The 14,801-nt window shown below is 55.8% G+C and overlaps 2 protein-coding genes across 2 annotated transcripts in view; one reads left to right on the top strand and one right to left on the bottom strand.

Annotated features, from left to right (window-relative positions):
* EAH_00002180 (hypothetical protein, conserved) overlaps nucleotides 1-6,582 on the top strand; it is a gene marked incomplete at both ends in the record, with an annotated part of 8,786 nt that extends 2,204 nt beyond the window's left edge. Inside the window, 8 exons of the mRNA XM_013394637.1 lie at nucleotides 612-1,191; nucleotides 1,609-1,704; nucleotides 2,036-2,235; nucleotides 3,109-3,830; nucleotides 4,127-4,380; nucleotides 4,648-4,886; nucleotides 5,110-6,239; nucleotides 6,486-6,582. Of these exons, the coding sequence (XP_013250091.1) occupies nucleotides 612-1,191; nucleotides 1,609-1,704; nucleotides 2,036-2,235; nucleotides 3,109-3,830; nucleotides 4,127-4,380; nucleotides 4,648-4,886; nucleotides 5,110-6,239; nucleotides 6,486-6,582 (3,318 nt within the window). The remainder of the gene's footprint in view (nucleotides 1-611; nucleotides 1,192-1,608; nucleotides 1,705-2,035; nucleotides 2,236-3,108; nucleotides 3,831-4,126; nucleotides 4,381-4,647; nucleotides 4,887-5,109; nucleotides 6,240-6,485) is intronic.
* A 738-nt stretch (nucleotides 6,583-7,320) lies between these two features.
* On the bottom strand, nucleotides 7,321-11,335 carry EAH_00002170 (hypothetical protein, conserved; the record flags this gene model as incomplete). The annotated part of the gene is made up of 2 exons (XM_013394636.1): nucleotides 7,321-10,420; nucleotides 10,929-11,335. 2 exons carry the CDS (start codon nucleotides 11,333-11,335, stop codon nucleotides 7,321-7,323), a joined length of 3,507 nt encoding a protein of 1,168 aa, XP_013250090.1.
* Between the last annotated feature and the right edge of the window lie 3,466 nt (nucleotides 11,336-14,801).

Raw genomic sequence — 14,801 nt, 5'->3', positions numbered from 1 at the left:
CGTACTTCTTGCAGCACAGCGAACGATTTACAGGGCCCCAAGCTGTCGCCATGCTGCATGCAATTGCTGCACTCAGAAAGCGGTGCCAGCTAAGTATGCTGCTGCTGTTGCTGCTGCTGCTGCTGTTGTTGCTGCTGCTGTACATGCTGCAATTCCTGCTACCCGTGCTGCTGTTGCTGTTGCTGCAGCCCCTGCTGCTGCTGCTGTTGCCCCCACTGGTTCTGCTGCTGCTGCTATTTTTATTGCTGGCTACACGCATTGAGTGTCTCCTTGCTGCAGCGGTAGAGGGGCTGGAGCCTGTGGTGCAGCAGCTTGCTGCTGCTGCTGCTGATTTGGGGCCCTCGCAGCAAGTGCTGCTGCTGCATGCAGCAGCAAAGGTACGCGTTGCTGCTGCTTGTTTTGTCTCTCTAGTTGCTGCTGCTCTCTGCACACCTCCCCCTATTTCAGGAGCAACAACAGCAGCAGCAATACCAGTAGCACCACTAGCAGCAGCAGCATCAGCAGCAGCAGCAGCAGCAGCAGGAGACCGTGGCAGTGCATGCATGCATTTGTTTAGTTTCGTGCTTCTTTGTGTCTGCTTGTCTCCTTTTGCTGCTGCACTGCTGCTGCAGCTGGGGTTTGCTTCTCCGTCTGTCCTAAGCTGCCTGGGGGCTGCCATAGAGCAGGGCCCGCTGCTGCATGCAGGAGCAGCAGCAGCAGCAGCAGCAGAAGCAACAGCAGCAGTAACAGACGAAGCAGCAGAAGAAGCAGAGACAGAGACCTGCGCCCGGCTCGCCGACGAGCAGCTGCAGCAGCAACAGCAGCAACAGCAGCAGCTAAAACAACAACGGCAGCAGCAGCAGCAGCAGCAGCAGCGCGCAGTATCGCAGCAGCAGAAGCAGTGGGAGCAGCAGCAAAAGATGCTTATCATGCTGCTGCACGGCTTTGCTGCTGCAGAGAGACGCCATCGTCTCTGTGACCGCATATTTGACTGTCTCCTTAATCCCCCCAACCTCCCTGCAGCAGCTGACCTAAGCAGCAGCAGCAGCAGCAACAGCAACAGCTCTTCGCACTGTCTGCTTGCTGCTCCTGCTGCTGGGGGAGCTGCTGCACAAGGCCCCGTGCTGCCGCATGCAGTTGCTGCTCTGGTGTCTCTATCGCTTGTTCGCCTTAAAGCATTTGATAGAAAAGATGTCATCAGGGCCCTAATAGGTACATGTGCTGCTGCTGCTGCTGCTGTTGCGGCTACTTTTGCTGCTCTTGCTGGTGCTGCTGCTGTTGCTGTTGCTGTTGCTACTGCTGCCTCGGGTGGTGGGGTTGATGGTGCTGTTGTGGTTGTTGCAGCTTCAGCTGCTGCTGCTGTCATTGTTATTGGGATGGCTGTGCTGCTGCTACTGCTGCTGCTGTTGCTGCTTCTGCTGCTGCTGCTGCTGCTGCTACTGCTGCTGAGGGGCATGAACACCATACACAGGACAGAAGCGTAGCAGCACGCACCAACACCTGATATCGCCGCAGCACCTCCAGTAACAGCAGCAGCACCGACAGCAGCAGCAGCACCGACAGCAGCAGCAGCACCGACAGCAGCAGCAGCAGCAGCAGCAGCAGCAAGTTGTGGGGTGTTGCATGCAGAGTCTGTGGAGACATCTGATGGGGGCAGTTTTACTCCGCTGCAGATTACCAACCTCCTCTTCGCTTGCGAAAAAATACTCGACTACACTCGTACAGGTCAGCTAATGCTGCTGCTGCTGCTGCTGCTGCTGCTGCTGTTGCTGTTGCTGCTGCTGCTGCTGCCTGTCCTAGTGCTGCTGATGCTGTTGCTGCTGCTGCTGCGTTGTTGCGGTTGCTGCTGGGGCTGCTTCTGTTGTTTCTGTTGCTGTTGCTTCTGGGGCTGCTTCTGCGGCTGCTGCTGTTGCTGCTGCTGTTGCTGCGGGTGCTGCTACGGCTGCTGCGGGAGGAGCAAGGCTTCATGCTGCTGCTGCTGCGGGAGGAGGTATGCTTCATGCTGCTGCTGCTGGAGGGTTAGATGACTCTTTTGTTTGCGTCATTTGCTGTACAGCGGCACTGAAGTTGCAGCAGAAAGCTGCAGCAGCAGAAGGAGAGGAGACAGCTGCAGCAGCAGAGGGAGAGACAGCTGCAGCAGCAGCAGAGACACAAGAGACAGCAGCAGCAGCAGAGACAAACACAACAGAGGAGACTGTTCTGCTGCAGAGAGCAGCAGCGCGGTTGGCTGGGCATGCGACCGTGCACATCAAACACGTGAGCGCTTGCTGCTGTTGCTGCTGCTGCTGTTGCTGCTGCTGTTGTTGCTGCTGCTGCTGTTGCTGTTGCTGCTGTTGCTGTTTGTGTTGGTATAGCTGCTGCAGCAAAGAAGCTGTCTCTGCTGGGGGCTCTGTGTGTCTCTCTGGGGCCGGGCAGGCAGCCTAAACCCTAAACCCTAAACCCTAAACCCTAATAATATCTGCGGTGTATGTGCAGCTGTCGCCTCAACTGCTGGGGAGTGCTGCGCTTTCTGTAGCAAGGACCGCTCTCCCAGGGCGTCGAAGAGAAGAACTGCTGGAGGCAGCAGCAATAGAGGGTTTGCCTTGCTGCTGCTGTTGCTGCTGCTGCTGCTGCTTCTCCTGCTGCTGCTTGTGCCGCGGCTGCTGCTGCTGCTACCCCATGTGTACTGGGAGCAGCAGCTGCTGCTGCTGCTCCTTTGTCTAGCTACTGCTGCTGTTGCTGCTGCTGCTGATGCTGCTGTTGCTGTTGCTGCTGCAGCTGGCTCTAAGGGTGTTTTTGCTGCTGTTGTTGCTTGTCCTTCTCTGCTGCAGTGCCGCTGCTGTCTCTTCAAGGCAGCGCTGGTTTGCATGCAGCAACATCCCTTCTTGCTGCACTTGTAGAGAGAGGAAGATTACCAGCAGCAGCAGCAGCAGCAGCAGCAGCAGCAGGGGGGCCCCAATGGGTTGTTGGTGTTTCTGCTAAAGGGCAGCAGGCTGTCGAGCTGCTGCTGCTGCACTGTGCTGCTGCAGCACACAAGATGGAGGCCTCTCTCTTCTTGCGATTTGCAGTAAGCAGGAAGGGTTTAAGGCTTAGGGTTTAGGGTTTAGGGTTTAGGGTTTAGAGTTTAGGGTTGTGAGGTTTCTCTCTAAGAATCGCCTGCTGTCTCCTGCATGTCTTTGCTCCAATTTGCTGCAGACAGCCACTGCAGATATTGCTGCTGCACGCAGCAGCAGCCGCAGCAGCAGCAGCAGCAGCAGCAGGAGCTCTTCCAGCAGTTTAGGGGTATCTGCGGAGAGAGTGTATGAAGTCGCTGGTGCGACTTCTGCTGCTGCTGATGCTGCTGTTGCTGCAGCATCAGCAGCAGCAACAGCAGCAATTGAACGCACTGTCTTCTCTCGTCTCGCACGTCTTGATGTCTCCTTTCTGTTTGCCTTTGCAAACGCTGTAGCAGCTCCTCGCTTCCCTGCTGCTGCTGCTGCTGCTGCTGGGGAACAGCAGCAGCAGCAACAGCAGCAACAGGAGGGGGAGATGCAGCGCATCTTTGAAGAACAGCTGCAGCGGTTCTTGCCGCTGTCTCTGCTGCAGAAGGAGACAGTTGCTGAGGTGTACAGACACACTATCCCTAGGCATGCATGTGAAGACCCTGTCTTTCTGCTGCAGCACTGGAGGGGCTGCGCTGCAGCCTTGACAGCAAAACTACACAATCCGCAGCAGCAGCAGCAGCAGGGAGCGACGCGTATATCAGGAGCAGCAGCAGCAGCAACAGCAGCAGCACCTGGAAGTGCTGCTGATCTCCTTGTGAGGGAGCTGCAGCTTAGAGACACTGCGAAAATTCTGCAAGCGCCAGCTGCCTACGCCCGGCAGCTCATAGCGTAAGTCCTGCAGCAGCAGAGCTGCAGCAGCAGAGCTGCAGCAGCAAAACTGCAGCAGCAGAACTGCAGCAGCAGAACTGCAGCAGCAGAACTGCAGCAGCAGGGCTGCAGCAACACACCTGCAGCAGCAGGGCTGCAGCAGCAGAAGTGCAGCCGCTACTGATAGTGTTGCAGCTCCTTCTCTGCAGCTCTGTTTTGGTTTCCGCATAGTGCTGTTGTTGTTGTTGTTGCTGCTGCCTCTGCTGCTGCTGCTGCTGCAAGTAAAGAGATGAATGTGTTGGGGTGCTGCTGCGCAGGTTCGCTGAGCTGGCGCTGCCTGAGGGCTTTTCGTCTTGGTCTCCCCTTCAGCAGCAGCAGCACCATCACCACAGCAGTAGCAGCAGCAACAGCAGCAACAGCAGCGTCAGCAGCAGCAGCAGCAGCAGCAGCAGCGTGCTTGAAGCGGGGCCTGAGCAGGTGCTGCGCGCGCTGCTGACCCCTCTCCGCGACAACCCTAAACTCTTCCCACCTTCTGTTTGTGCTGCTGCTGCTCGTGTTGCTGCAGAGACAGGTAGGCAAGAGGCTGCTGCTGCTGCTGCTGCTGTGATTGCGGCTGCTGCTGCTGCTGCCGTTGCTGTTGCTGCTGCTTCTGCTGCTGCTTGTATTTGCTGTTGCTAACCTCGCCTCTGCTTCTGTTCCTCTCTGCCTTTCAACTTGCTGCAGCAGCACTGCTGCAACAACACTGCTGCAGCAGCTGTAGATGCAGCTGCAGCTCCCTCATGCTGATGCTGATGCTGATGCTGCTGCTGCTGCTGCTGCTGCTGCTTTTGCTGCTCAGGTGTGGGGGACCCTTTGCTGCTGGAGAGGGTTCTGCGACGGCTGGCTGAAGCAGATGACCTTCCTGCTGCTGGTGCCAGCAGCAGCAGCAGCAGCAGGGGCGGAGGGAAGCACCTTCTGCCTGCAGCAGCTTTCATTGATTTGCTGCGGGCTGCTGCTGCTGCTGCTGTTATAACGCGACCTGCGCGTGCAGCCCTAGAGGCGCTGGCAGAGCAGCAAAAAGAATCGCTGCTGCAGCACGTAAGGAGGCTTTCCTCTTCTTCATTCTGCTGCTGTTGTTGTTGTTGCTGCTGCTGCTGCTGTACTTGTTCACCTCCCACCTTGTCGATGCTGCAGCAGCAGGCACTTCTGCTGTGTCAGGGGCGGCCACCGCTGCTGCAGCAGCAGCTGCTGCAACAGGTGCTGGAAAGGCCTTTGCTGCTGCTGCAGCTGTCTTCTGCTGCTGCTGCTGCGCGTTTCTCAGGCCGATCTATCTGCTGCGGCGATTGGTCTTCTACAGCAGCTACAGCTGCTGGAGCTGCCGCTGCTGCTTCGCGTGCTGCAGCAGCAAATATCGCAGGTGCAGCAGCGGCTGCAGCAGCAGATTCAGCGGCTGCAGCATCAGGCCAAGCATCAGCAACAGCAGCAGTGGATCGCATCCACTGCAGCAGACCTGCGGGGCCTCTCCGGGTGTCTCTGCTGCATCTCTAAAGATGCAGCAGCGCAGCAGCAGCTGCGACGGGGGGCAGCAGGATTTGCTGCTGAGGGCGCTGAAGGCGTTTTGCTGCTGGAGGCGCTGCAGTGGACAGCGCAGCTGCTGCCGCTGCTGCAGCAGGCACAAGCCCAACACCTGGTGCAGTTAGAGAGCAGCTCTCAGCAGCAGCAGCAGCAGAAGCAGCAGCAGCAACAGCAGCAGCAGCAGCAGCAGCAGCAGTGCATTAGGGTGATCGCCCCACCTGAGGCGCTCGTGCAGCTGCTGCAGGGGCTCGCCGCTCTGCCGTCTGTCCAGGGTGCTTCTGAAGCAATGCTTGCCACGCTGCTGCTGCTGCAGCAGCAACAGCAACAGCAGCAGCAGCAGCAGCAGCAGCAGAGTTTGTTGTGCGATGCCCTGCGGGCTGCAGCAGAAGCACTAACGAGCAGCAGGGGGGAAGAGCAAGCAGCAAAGAGGGAGGGGTCTCTTAGCTCTCCAGTATTGCTAGCTCGTCTTGCTGCTGCTGCTGCTACTCCTGCTGCTGCTGCTGCTGCTCCTGCTGCTGCTGGGACCGATGGAGCCGCAGCAGCAAACGCACCACGCAGCAGCAACTCTGCTTCGACTGTTATAGAGGAGACTGCAGCAGCAGGAAGCGCGCTGCTGCAGCAGCAGGTGCTGCCGCACTTCATGCTGCTGCAGCAGCGAGACTTAGTCTCCTTAGCTGTATGGTACATGGCATTGCTGCTGCAGTCATCAGCATCACCAGCAGCAGCAGCAGCAGCAGCAGAGCCTGCAGCAGCAGCAGCAGCAGGAAGGGAGCAGCAGCAGCAAGGGATCCTTAGGGTCCTGAGGAGATTGGCGGAGGTCTGTAGGAAGCAAACCCTCGCGAAGGCAGACGCAGTGCAGCTGGCAGTTGTGCTCAGGTAAACCCTAAACCCTAAACCCTAAACCCTAGGTTATTGCTATGTTTGCTACTGAGGTGCGGCTATCTACGCTTAGCTGGAGGGCTGTTGCAGCAGCAGCTGCTGCTGTGCCTGCTGCTGTTGCTGTTTTGTTGCTGGTGCTGTGCTGTTGCTGCTGCTGCTGCCGCTCGTTTTGCTGCTGCTACTGCTATTGTTGATTCTACGTCTCCTGCTGCAGTTTTTGCTGCTGCTGCTGCTGTGCTGCAGCTACTTGCGGCTGGACCTGCCGAATGTGTGGGGTCAGCTGCCAGCGGCAGCGCAGCAGGCGCTGCATTTGCTGCTGCAGCGGGTTGGCCCGGGCTGAAGCAGCAGTAACAGCAGCAGCAGCAGCAGCAGGAAGCCTTTGTTGCTGTTGCAGCAGCAGGAAGCCTTTGTTGCTGCTGCAGCAGCAACAAAGGCGTGGAGGTGCGAAGACACTCTATATTGTCTGTTTAATAGGCAAAGACATAATAAACAAAGCAGCAAGCAGAGTCTCTTAAATATAAACTGAAGACAAAAGGAGACAGACAGAGACAGAGACAGAGACAGAGACAGAGGCAAAGGCAAACAAAACAAAAAGCGTTAATTATAATAAACAAACAAATGCTGCTGCAGTGAGGAGACAGATATATTAAACCTGCACTCTAGAACAATAATAAAAAGAGTAAGAAGATATAGACAGAGACAGAGACAGACAAATAAAAGTAAACAACGAAGGAGACAGCAGCAAAACAAACAGAGACAAATTAAACAGAACCACGGAGACAGCAAAATGAGTATAATAAAACTAATCTCTTCAGTCGGTCTCTCCTCCCTCAATTAAAACAAAACCACTGAGCAGCAGCAGCAGCAGCAGCAAGCGCTGCACGCTGCTGCCCTGTGGCGGCCCCTTAATGAAGGTGCTCTGCGGTTTAGGGTTTAGGGCTTAGGGTTTCAGCAACCCATACGTTCCTGCAGGCAGCGACAGCAGCAGAGGCCTCACATTGGGCCGGCCCTCCGCTCTGCTGCTACTCTTTTGCTGCTGCTGCTGCTGCTACGCTTTTGCTGCTGCTGCTGCTGCTGCTTAGTCTCCTGCCTCGCTGCCTCCTTGAGGGCTGGCTGAAGGAGGAGTATTAAGACAAAACACAGCAGCGTCTGGCGGCAGCAGCAGCTTCTCTTGCTGCTGCTGCTTCTGCTGCTGCTGTTCGCAAACAGCGCGGGTTGTTGCACGTGTTGCTGCTGCTGCTGCTGCTGCTGCTGGGGCGTCTGCGGTATTAGCTGGCAGCCACCACTCGTCCTGCAGCAGCCGCTGCTGCTGCAGCAGTTCGGGAAGCTCCTGCTGCTCCTCCTCCTTTTCTTGCTTCTGCTGCTGCTGCTGCGGCAGCAGGGCAGCAGCAAAGTCTTCCCTCAGCTTAGCAATTGCTGCGGCGTCTTCTGTCTCTTCCGGGTGTCTCTGCTGCTGCAGGTGCAGGCGATCGAGCAGCTCAAGCACCAACGTGTGCAGCAGGGCTGTCTCTTCCTGGTGCTGCTGCTGCTGCTGCTGCTGCTGGTCTGCAGCTGTGTCTGGAGACAGGGGAGCCTCAGCTGCTGCTGCTGCTGCTGCTGTGGAGTTCGTGTTTGTTGCTACTAAATCTGCTTTAAGGGACAACGGCGAGCCCAAGCTGCTTCTGCTGCTGCTGCTGTTGCTGCTGCTGCTGCTGCCTGTGCTGCGGCCTGAGAGACTGGCACACAGAAGGTCCTGTGCCTCACCATCGTCCCCCAGTGCAGCAGCAGCAGCAGCAGCTGCTGCTGCTGCTGCTGCTGTGGGGCCTGCTGCTGCTTCTGCTGCTGCAGGGAAGGCTGCTGGGTTTGCAGCTCTTACTGCAGCCGCAGCTGCTGTTCCAGCAGCTGCTGCTGCTGCTGCTGCAACAGCAGCAGCAGCAACGGATGCAGCACTGGATCCAGTTGCGTTTGCAGCTGTTGCCGCATTGGCTGCAGCAGCAGCAGCAGCTGCTGCTGCACCTGTTACACTGCTGGCATCTGCTGCCGCTGCTGCCGATGTTCCTGCTGCAGTTCCTGTTCCTGCTGCTGCTCCTGCAGCATCAACTACTAACTGCCTGGGCCCTCGAGGTGTCTGTACACCCTCAACCGCTGCAGCAGCAGCAGCAGCAGCCAATGCTGCTGCAGCAGCAGCTGCAGCACAGCCAGGTGATGCTGCTGCAAATCCAGAATTGTCAAGGGCAGGCGCAGCAGCAAACTCGTCTGCTGCTGCAGCAAGGCGTGGCGAAGCTGCTGCAGGTGCTGCAGCAGCAGCCCTAGGAAGAGAATCAGCAGCAGCAGCAGCAGCAGCTGCAGCAGCTGGGCTCACCTCCTCAGGCAGCAGAGCCTTCTGTGCCTTCACTAGGGCTTGCAAAAGGTCTCTATCAGCAGCAAGGGGGGATATCCCAAACTGCTGCTGCTGCTGGAGTTGCTGCTGCTGCTGCTGCTGCTGCTTGTGCTGCTGCTGCTGCTGCTGCTGCTCACGGTGCATGGCATCCCTAACAGCCTTAATTGCCCCCCCAAGAACCTCCAGCCTCTCAGGCTCCAGCAGCAGCTGTTGCTGCTGCTGCTGGTGCTGCTGCAGCAAGTGCTGTTGCTGACGCTCTAGCAAGAAGAGGAGTGCATCTAAACAGCTGGGTTCCTGCTGCTCCTGCTGCTGCTGCTGCTGTTCCTGCTGCTGTTGGTGATGCTGCTGCTTCTGCACAATATGCTCAGCAGACTGTACAGGATGCGATGCCTCGGATACACCTGAGCCTATCGGCAGCAGCAGCGGCTGCTGCTGCTGCTGCTGCAGCTGTTGGCCGTGTTGTCTGTCTGACACCGCTGCAGCAGGAACAGCAGCAGCAGCAGCAGCAGCAGGAGAGGCCCACGAAGAGCAATCTGAAGCAAACAGGGAAGTAGGGGCACCAGACGCACTACAGCGAGTGCTGCTCCAGCCGCACTGACCTGCTGCTGCTGCTGCTGCTGCTGTTGCTGCTGCTGGGTGGGAGGGGTGGCCTCCTGGCCCCAGCAGTGCTGCGCGGGTCGTTGCAGCAGGAGCAGCAGCAGCTGCTGCTGCTGCACCTGCTGCTGCTGCACCTCTGAGAGGAGCGAACGGAAGTGCGCTAAGGTGGGGTCTTAATGAGAAGCTGCTGCTGGGTCTCCTTCGCTGCCGGCGCCCTTTGCTATCCATCTCTGCTGCTGCTGCTGCTGCTGTTGCTTGTGCTGCTGGTGCCGGTGGTGCTGCTGCTGTTTCTTGTGCTGCTGCTACGCTGTCGTCGTCAACAGCAGCAGAAGCCGCAGCAGGAACAGCAGCAGCAGCAGCAGCAGCAGCAACAGCAGCAGCTCGTGCTGCATGCAGGGCTGCTGCCCACATTAGCTGTTCGTCTCTGCTAGCAAAAGCAAATAAATATTTGGGGCTGCCTGCTGCAGCAAACACCCGCTGCAACGCCTCCGCAACAACGGAGGGGTCCTCTGTTGCTGCTGCTGCTGCAGTTGCTGCCGTTGCAGCTGCTGCTGTTCCTGCAGCAGCAGCAGCAGCAGCAGCAGCAGCAGGCGATGCATTCCTGCTCCAGCCCCTGTCAGGATCTATAAGAGCCTGTGAGAGCGGAGACGGCCGCTTCCTCTCAAGCGGACGCCCACTTGCTGCTGCTGCTGCTGCTGCTGCTGTTGCTGCAGCAGCAGCAGCAGCAGGAGCTGCAGCAGGAGCTGCAGCGGCAAGACAGGTCTGATGTTCTGTACAAACGTGAGGCCTCGAGGTATCATAGGCACTCCCAATCTGCTGCAGCTGCTGCTGCTGCACCTGCTGCTGCTGCACCTGCTGCTGCTGCAAGGGCTGCTGCTGCTGCTGCACCGGCTGCTGCTGCTGCTGCTCCTGCCTGTTCCCCCTCCATAGAGAAAGGATGTCCCCAAGCAAAGAGCGCTGGCATTGTCTACCTCTGTCTGCAGCAGCAGCAGCAGCTGTTGCTGCTGCTGCTGTTGCTGCTGCTGGTTGCGCAGCGCAGCAGCACGTCGCACCGGAGAAGTCTCCTACCCTCCCCGCAGCCAGCAGCTTCTGTTGCTGCTGCTGCTGCTGTTGCTGCTGCTGTTGCTGCTGCTCGTGCTGCAGCACGAGCTGCTGCTCTCCAGCTCTAAGCAGCGCTAAATCGCTGCAGTAGCAGCTCCCCTTCTTGCCGTTTCCGCTGCAGCTGCAGCAGCAGCAGCTGGAGCAGCAGCAGCAGCAGCGAAGTGCAGCAGCATTAGCAACAACTGCAACAAAAAATGTTTGCTGCCTGCCGAAGCAATTCAAAGGTAGATGAGGCTGCAGCACAACTGTCTCTTTAATCAAACGCAACGAACCCCTCGGGGCCCCCAGGGGGCCCCCAGGGGCCCCCTGTGAATAATAAAGAAGATAAGGCGGTGAGAGACGCAGCAAGCGAATAGCCCAGGTGTCTGCAGCAGCAGCAGCAGCAGCAGCAGCAGCAATGATAACAGTGTACATAACGTTACAATAGATATGCAGTGGTGTTGAAGTCAACAGCAGCAGCAGCAGCAAAAGCAGCAACAGCAGCAGCAACAGTACGAGCAAAGAAGAAATGACAAAGGAAACAGCAGCAGCAACAGCAGCACCAACAGCACATGCATCAGCAGCAACAGCAGCAACAACTGCAGCAGCAACTGCAGCAGCAACAGCTGTGCAGCAGCTGATATCCGCACAACTTACACGGCCACGCGTTTCCTCTCTTAAGCACTAAACCTTCAAGCACAGGGCTTTGTAAACGATGCTGCAGCAGCTGCTGCTGTTTTAGCCGCTGCTGCTCCTGTCGCTGCTGCTGCTGCTCCTGTGGCTGCTCGCCCGGATGCTGCTGCTGCTGCTGCTGCTGTTGCTGCTGAAACCTTTCATGCTTCGTTTGGAGCCGAAGCTGCTGCTGCTGCATCAGCTGCATCCAGTACTGCTGCTGCAGCTGTTGCTGCTGCTGCGTATGATCGGGTTCTCGCCCCTGCTGCTGCCGCTGCAGCCACTGTTGCTGCAGCAGCAGCTGCTGCTGCTGCTGCTGCTGCAGCGGCAGCGGGGGGCTAGGCAGACACAGCTCCTTGCCCTGATCCCGACAGCACCGCTGCATTGCATGCGTGAGGCTGCTGCAAGAGCAAGTGCTGCTGCTGCTGCGGAAGCTGCTGCTGCTGTTGTTGTTGCTGCTGCTGCTGTTGTTGTTGTTGCTGCTGCCGCTACTAAGAAAGAAGCGCCCCTTTGTTAGTCTTCAATTCTCCTGTTAGTGCTGCTGTAGAGGGGCAGCGTCGGCAGCAAGACATTTCGCTGCTGCTGGTGCAGCGGCTGCTGCTGTTGTTCCTGTTGCTGCTACTAGGGAGAAAGAGCAGCAGCAAATGCAGCAGCAGCAGCAGCAACAACAGATAAATAAATGTTTTTTTCTGTCTGCCTCGTTCAGAAGGAGAGAAGACGCGGCTCTACTCCCTATCATCCATCATCGATACACCCCGTCGCTGCTGCTGCTGCTGCTGCTGCTGCTGCGCTGCTGCTGCTGCTGCCGCTTTGTTGCTCGCTAGCAGCAGCAAGACAGATTCTTATTCAACAGCAGCAAAACAAAACAAACAGACTCTGCTAATGCTAGAGCAGACAGGGGCCCCTAGGGGCCCCGCCGAGGCAGCGCAGCTGCAGCTGCAACCAGTGCTGTTGCTGCTGCTGCGGCTGTTGCTGCTGCAGCACTAGGAAGACAGACGCTGCTAGCTAGGCTTGTAAGAAGATAAAGATAACACATAAAGAGACATAATTTATATCAACAGCAAAAAAAGAAGAACAGCTGCACTGACGCAGAAGGCTGCTGCACTTGCTGCAGCCAACGCGAGGCCCAGTGGGCAGCAGCTGCAGCAGCAGCAGCTGCTGCTGCAGCCGCAGCAGCGGAGGCAGTATCGGCAGTCGCAGCTGCTGCTGCTGCTGCATGCAAGAGGCCCCCCAGATATTTTATAGGCCTTTTCATTCTGCAAGGCAAGAAACTCTTTAAAACCAGCAATACTGCAGCAAACCACCGCAGCAGCAGGTGCAGCAGCAGCAGCAGCAGCAGCAGCAGCAGCAGCATTGGGGCAATTGCGAGGTCTTCTCATAGGTAAGCCCGAGAAGGAATTAATAGAAAAGGATTTGCTGCGTATTGGCTCAGACACTTTAACAGTACGGTAGCATCTGCTGCTGCTGCTGCTGTTCCTGCTGCTGCTGCTGCTCTTGTGCCGCTGCTGTTGCTGCTGCTGCTTTGTTTTGTACGGATAGTTTTGTCTCTCACTTGCCAAGGAGAGAGCTGCAGCAGCAGCAGCAACTGCAGCAACAGGAGAAGCAGCAGCGGCAGCAGCAGCAACCGATTCCTGTTGAGTGTGTGCGTGTGTGTGCTGTCCGTGCAGCAGCAACATCAGCAGCAACAGCAGCAACAGCAGCAGCAAGATGTTTGCGTTTAAGTCTGTAGATGGGGAGCTCAGCCCCGCTGATATCGAGCAGCAGCTGCTGCAGCGGCTGCAGCAGCGGGTTCGTGTGTTTGCTGCAATTGTTGCAGTGCTGCGGCTAGCCCCTGTCTTCTTAGGCCCAGCACTGGAGGACGCCGGCAGCAGCTAAACAGCAGCAGCAGCAGCAGCAGCAGCACCAAACGCAGCAGCAGAAGAAGCGCCAGCAGCAGTAGCAGCAGCAGGAACAGCATCAGCAGCAGAAGCAGCAGCAGCTGCTGGCTACTAGACCTTCAGATGGGGTAGGAGTTCGTTTGCTGCCAGCAGCAGCAGCAGCAGCAGCAGCAGCGACCCTATAGGCGGTAGTAGCACTTCCTGCCCCCGCACATTTCAAACAGCAAGGGCTACTGCTGCTGCTGCTGCTGCTGCTGGCGCAAGCAGTAGAGCAGCAGCAGCCTGCTGCGGGTTCTCGCATCTACTGCAACTCTGTACAACAGACAGCATGCTGCTGCTGCAGCAGAAGTTGCTGCTGCAGCGGTAGTTGCTGCAGCAGGAGTTTCTGCTGCGGCAGAAGTTGCTGCTGCAGCGGTAGTTACAGCTGTAGCACAGGTTGCTGCAGCAGGTTGCTGCTGCAGCAGTATTTGCTCCTGCAGCAGCAACCTGCTGCAGCAGCAAAAGGCTGTCAGCCTTGAGGGGGCCTCAAGTGCAGATTTATTTAATTGTTTTTAACTTCTGTCTCTGTCTCTTTTCTCTGTTTATTGTCTCCTTCTTCTGTTTGTTTGTTTGATTGTCTCTGTTTATTTATTTTGTTTTATTTATTTATTTATTTATTTATTTATTTATTTATTTATTTGTTTGTTTCTTTGTTTATTTATTTATTTATTTTGTTTGTCTCTCTTTAGGGTGTATGCAGACACAGACAAATAATAAAGATTAAGCAAATAAATAAATAAATAAATAAGGAGACAGATAAATAAATAAATATACAGAAATAAATAAAGAGACAGATAAATAGATAAAACAAATAAAGAGACAAAGATAAAGAGAGACAAGAAAATAAATAAACAGACAGAGACAGATAAATAAATAAAAACAAATAAAGAGATGAAGATAAATAAATAAGTAAATAAAGAGAGATAAGTAAATAAAGATAAATAAAGAAACAAAGAGGTAAAGACAAACAAATAATAAATTAAGAAACGAGAGATAGATAAACAGACAAATAAAGAGAAGATAAACAAAGAGAGACAGATAAACACAAACCCCCTTGTCTTTTATACACAGATAAACAAACCTACAACTCGCTGCTGCTGCAACAGCAGCAGCACCAATAACAGCAGCAGCAGAAAGAACAGCAGCAGCAGCAAGAACAGCAGCAGCAGCAAGAACAGCAGCAGCAGCAAGAACAGCAGCAGCAGCATCCAAATTGGTAGCTGCAGCAGCAGCATAGTCTCGGGTAGCCTTAAACCCTAAACCCTAGACAAACCCTAAACCCTAGAGCATGCCCTGAACCCTAATCCCCAGAGATAAAACAAAACAGACAAAGGAGACAAAAAGATAAGCGAGGGAGAGAAGAAGAGACAAACGAAGCAGCAGCAGCAGCAGCAACACTTCAAGGAGCAGCAGCAGCTGCAGCAGCTGCCCCTGCAACTGCTGCTGCTACTACTGCAGCAGCAGCAGCTGCTGCTGCAGGCTAGACGATATAGACAGCAGCAAATGCATGCAATATGAAGAGAAAGCAGCTGAGGCCCCAGAGCTGCAGCGGCAGCTCAGCAGAGACAGCAGCAATAAACACATCGTCTCTGAGCTGTCTGTACACTTCAAGGCAGCAGCTTGCTGCTTTGCTACTATAGGGGAAGCAGCCTCCTAACCCCCAACAAAAAACAGCAGCAGCAGCAGCAACAGCAGCAGCAGCAGCAGCAGCAGCAACAGCAGCAGCAGCAGCAGCAGCAGCAGCGAGAACTTGAGGAGATTGAAATGCATGTCTTTAGTTATTTCTTTTATTATATTTTTGTTTATAAAAACAAAACTTCACCGCTGCTGTCTTTATATACAGACGTGGGGCCGCTGCAGGAGGCGTGAACAGCAACAAGCAGCAGCAGCACCAGCAGCAGCAGCAGCAGCGGCAGGCGGCACCAGCAGATAACA

Source organism: Eimeria acervulina, genomic scaffold (assembly GCF_000499425.1).
Source record: "Eimeria acervulina Houghton genomic scaffold, Eah_scaff7, whole genome shotgun sequence".
NCBI classification, from domain to species: domain Eukaryota; phylum Apicomplexa; class Conoidasida; order Eucoccidiorida; family Eimeriidae; genus Eimeria; species Eimeria acervulina.
Note: the sequence above shows the minus strand (reverse complement) of the source record. Positions and strands in the feature narration are given on the sequence as shown.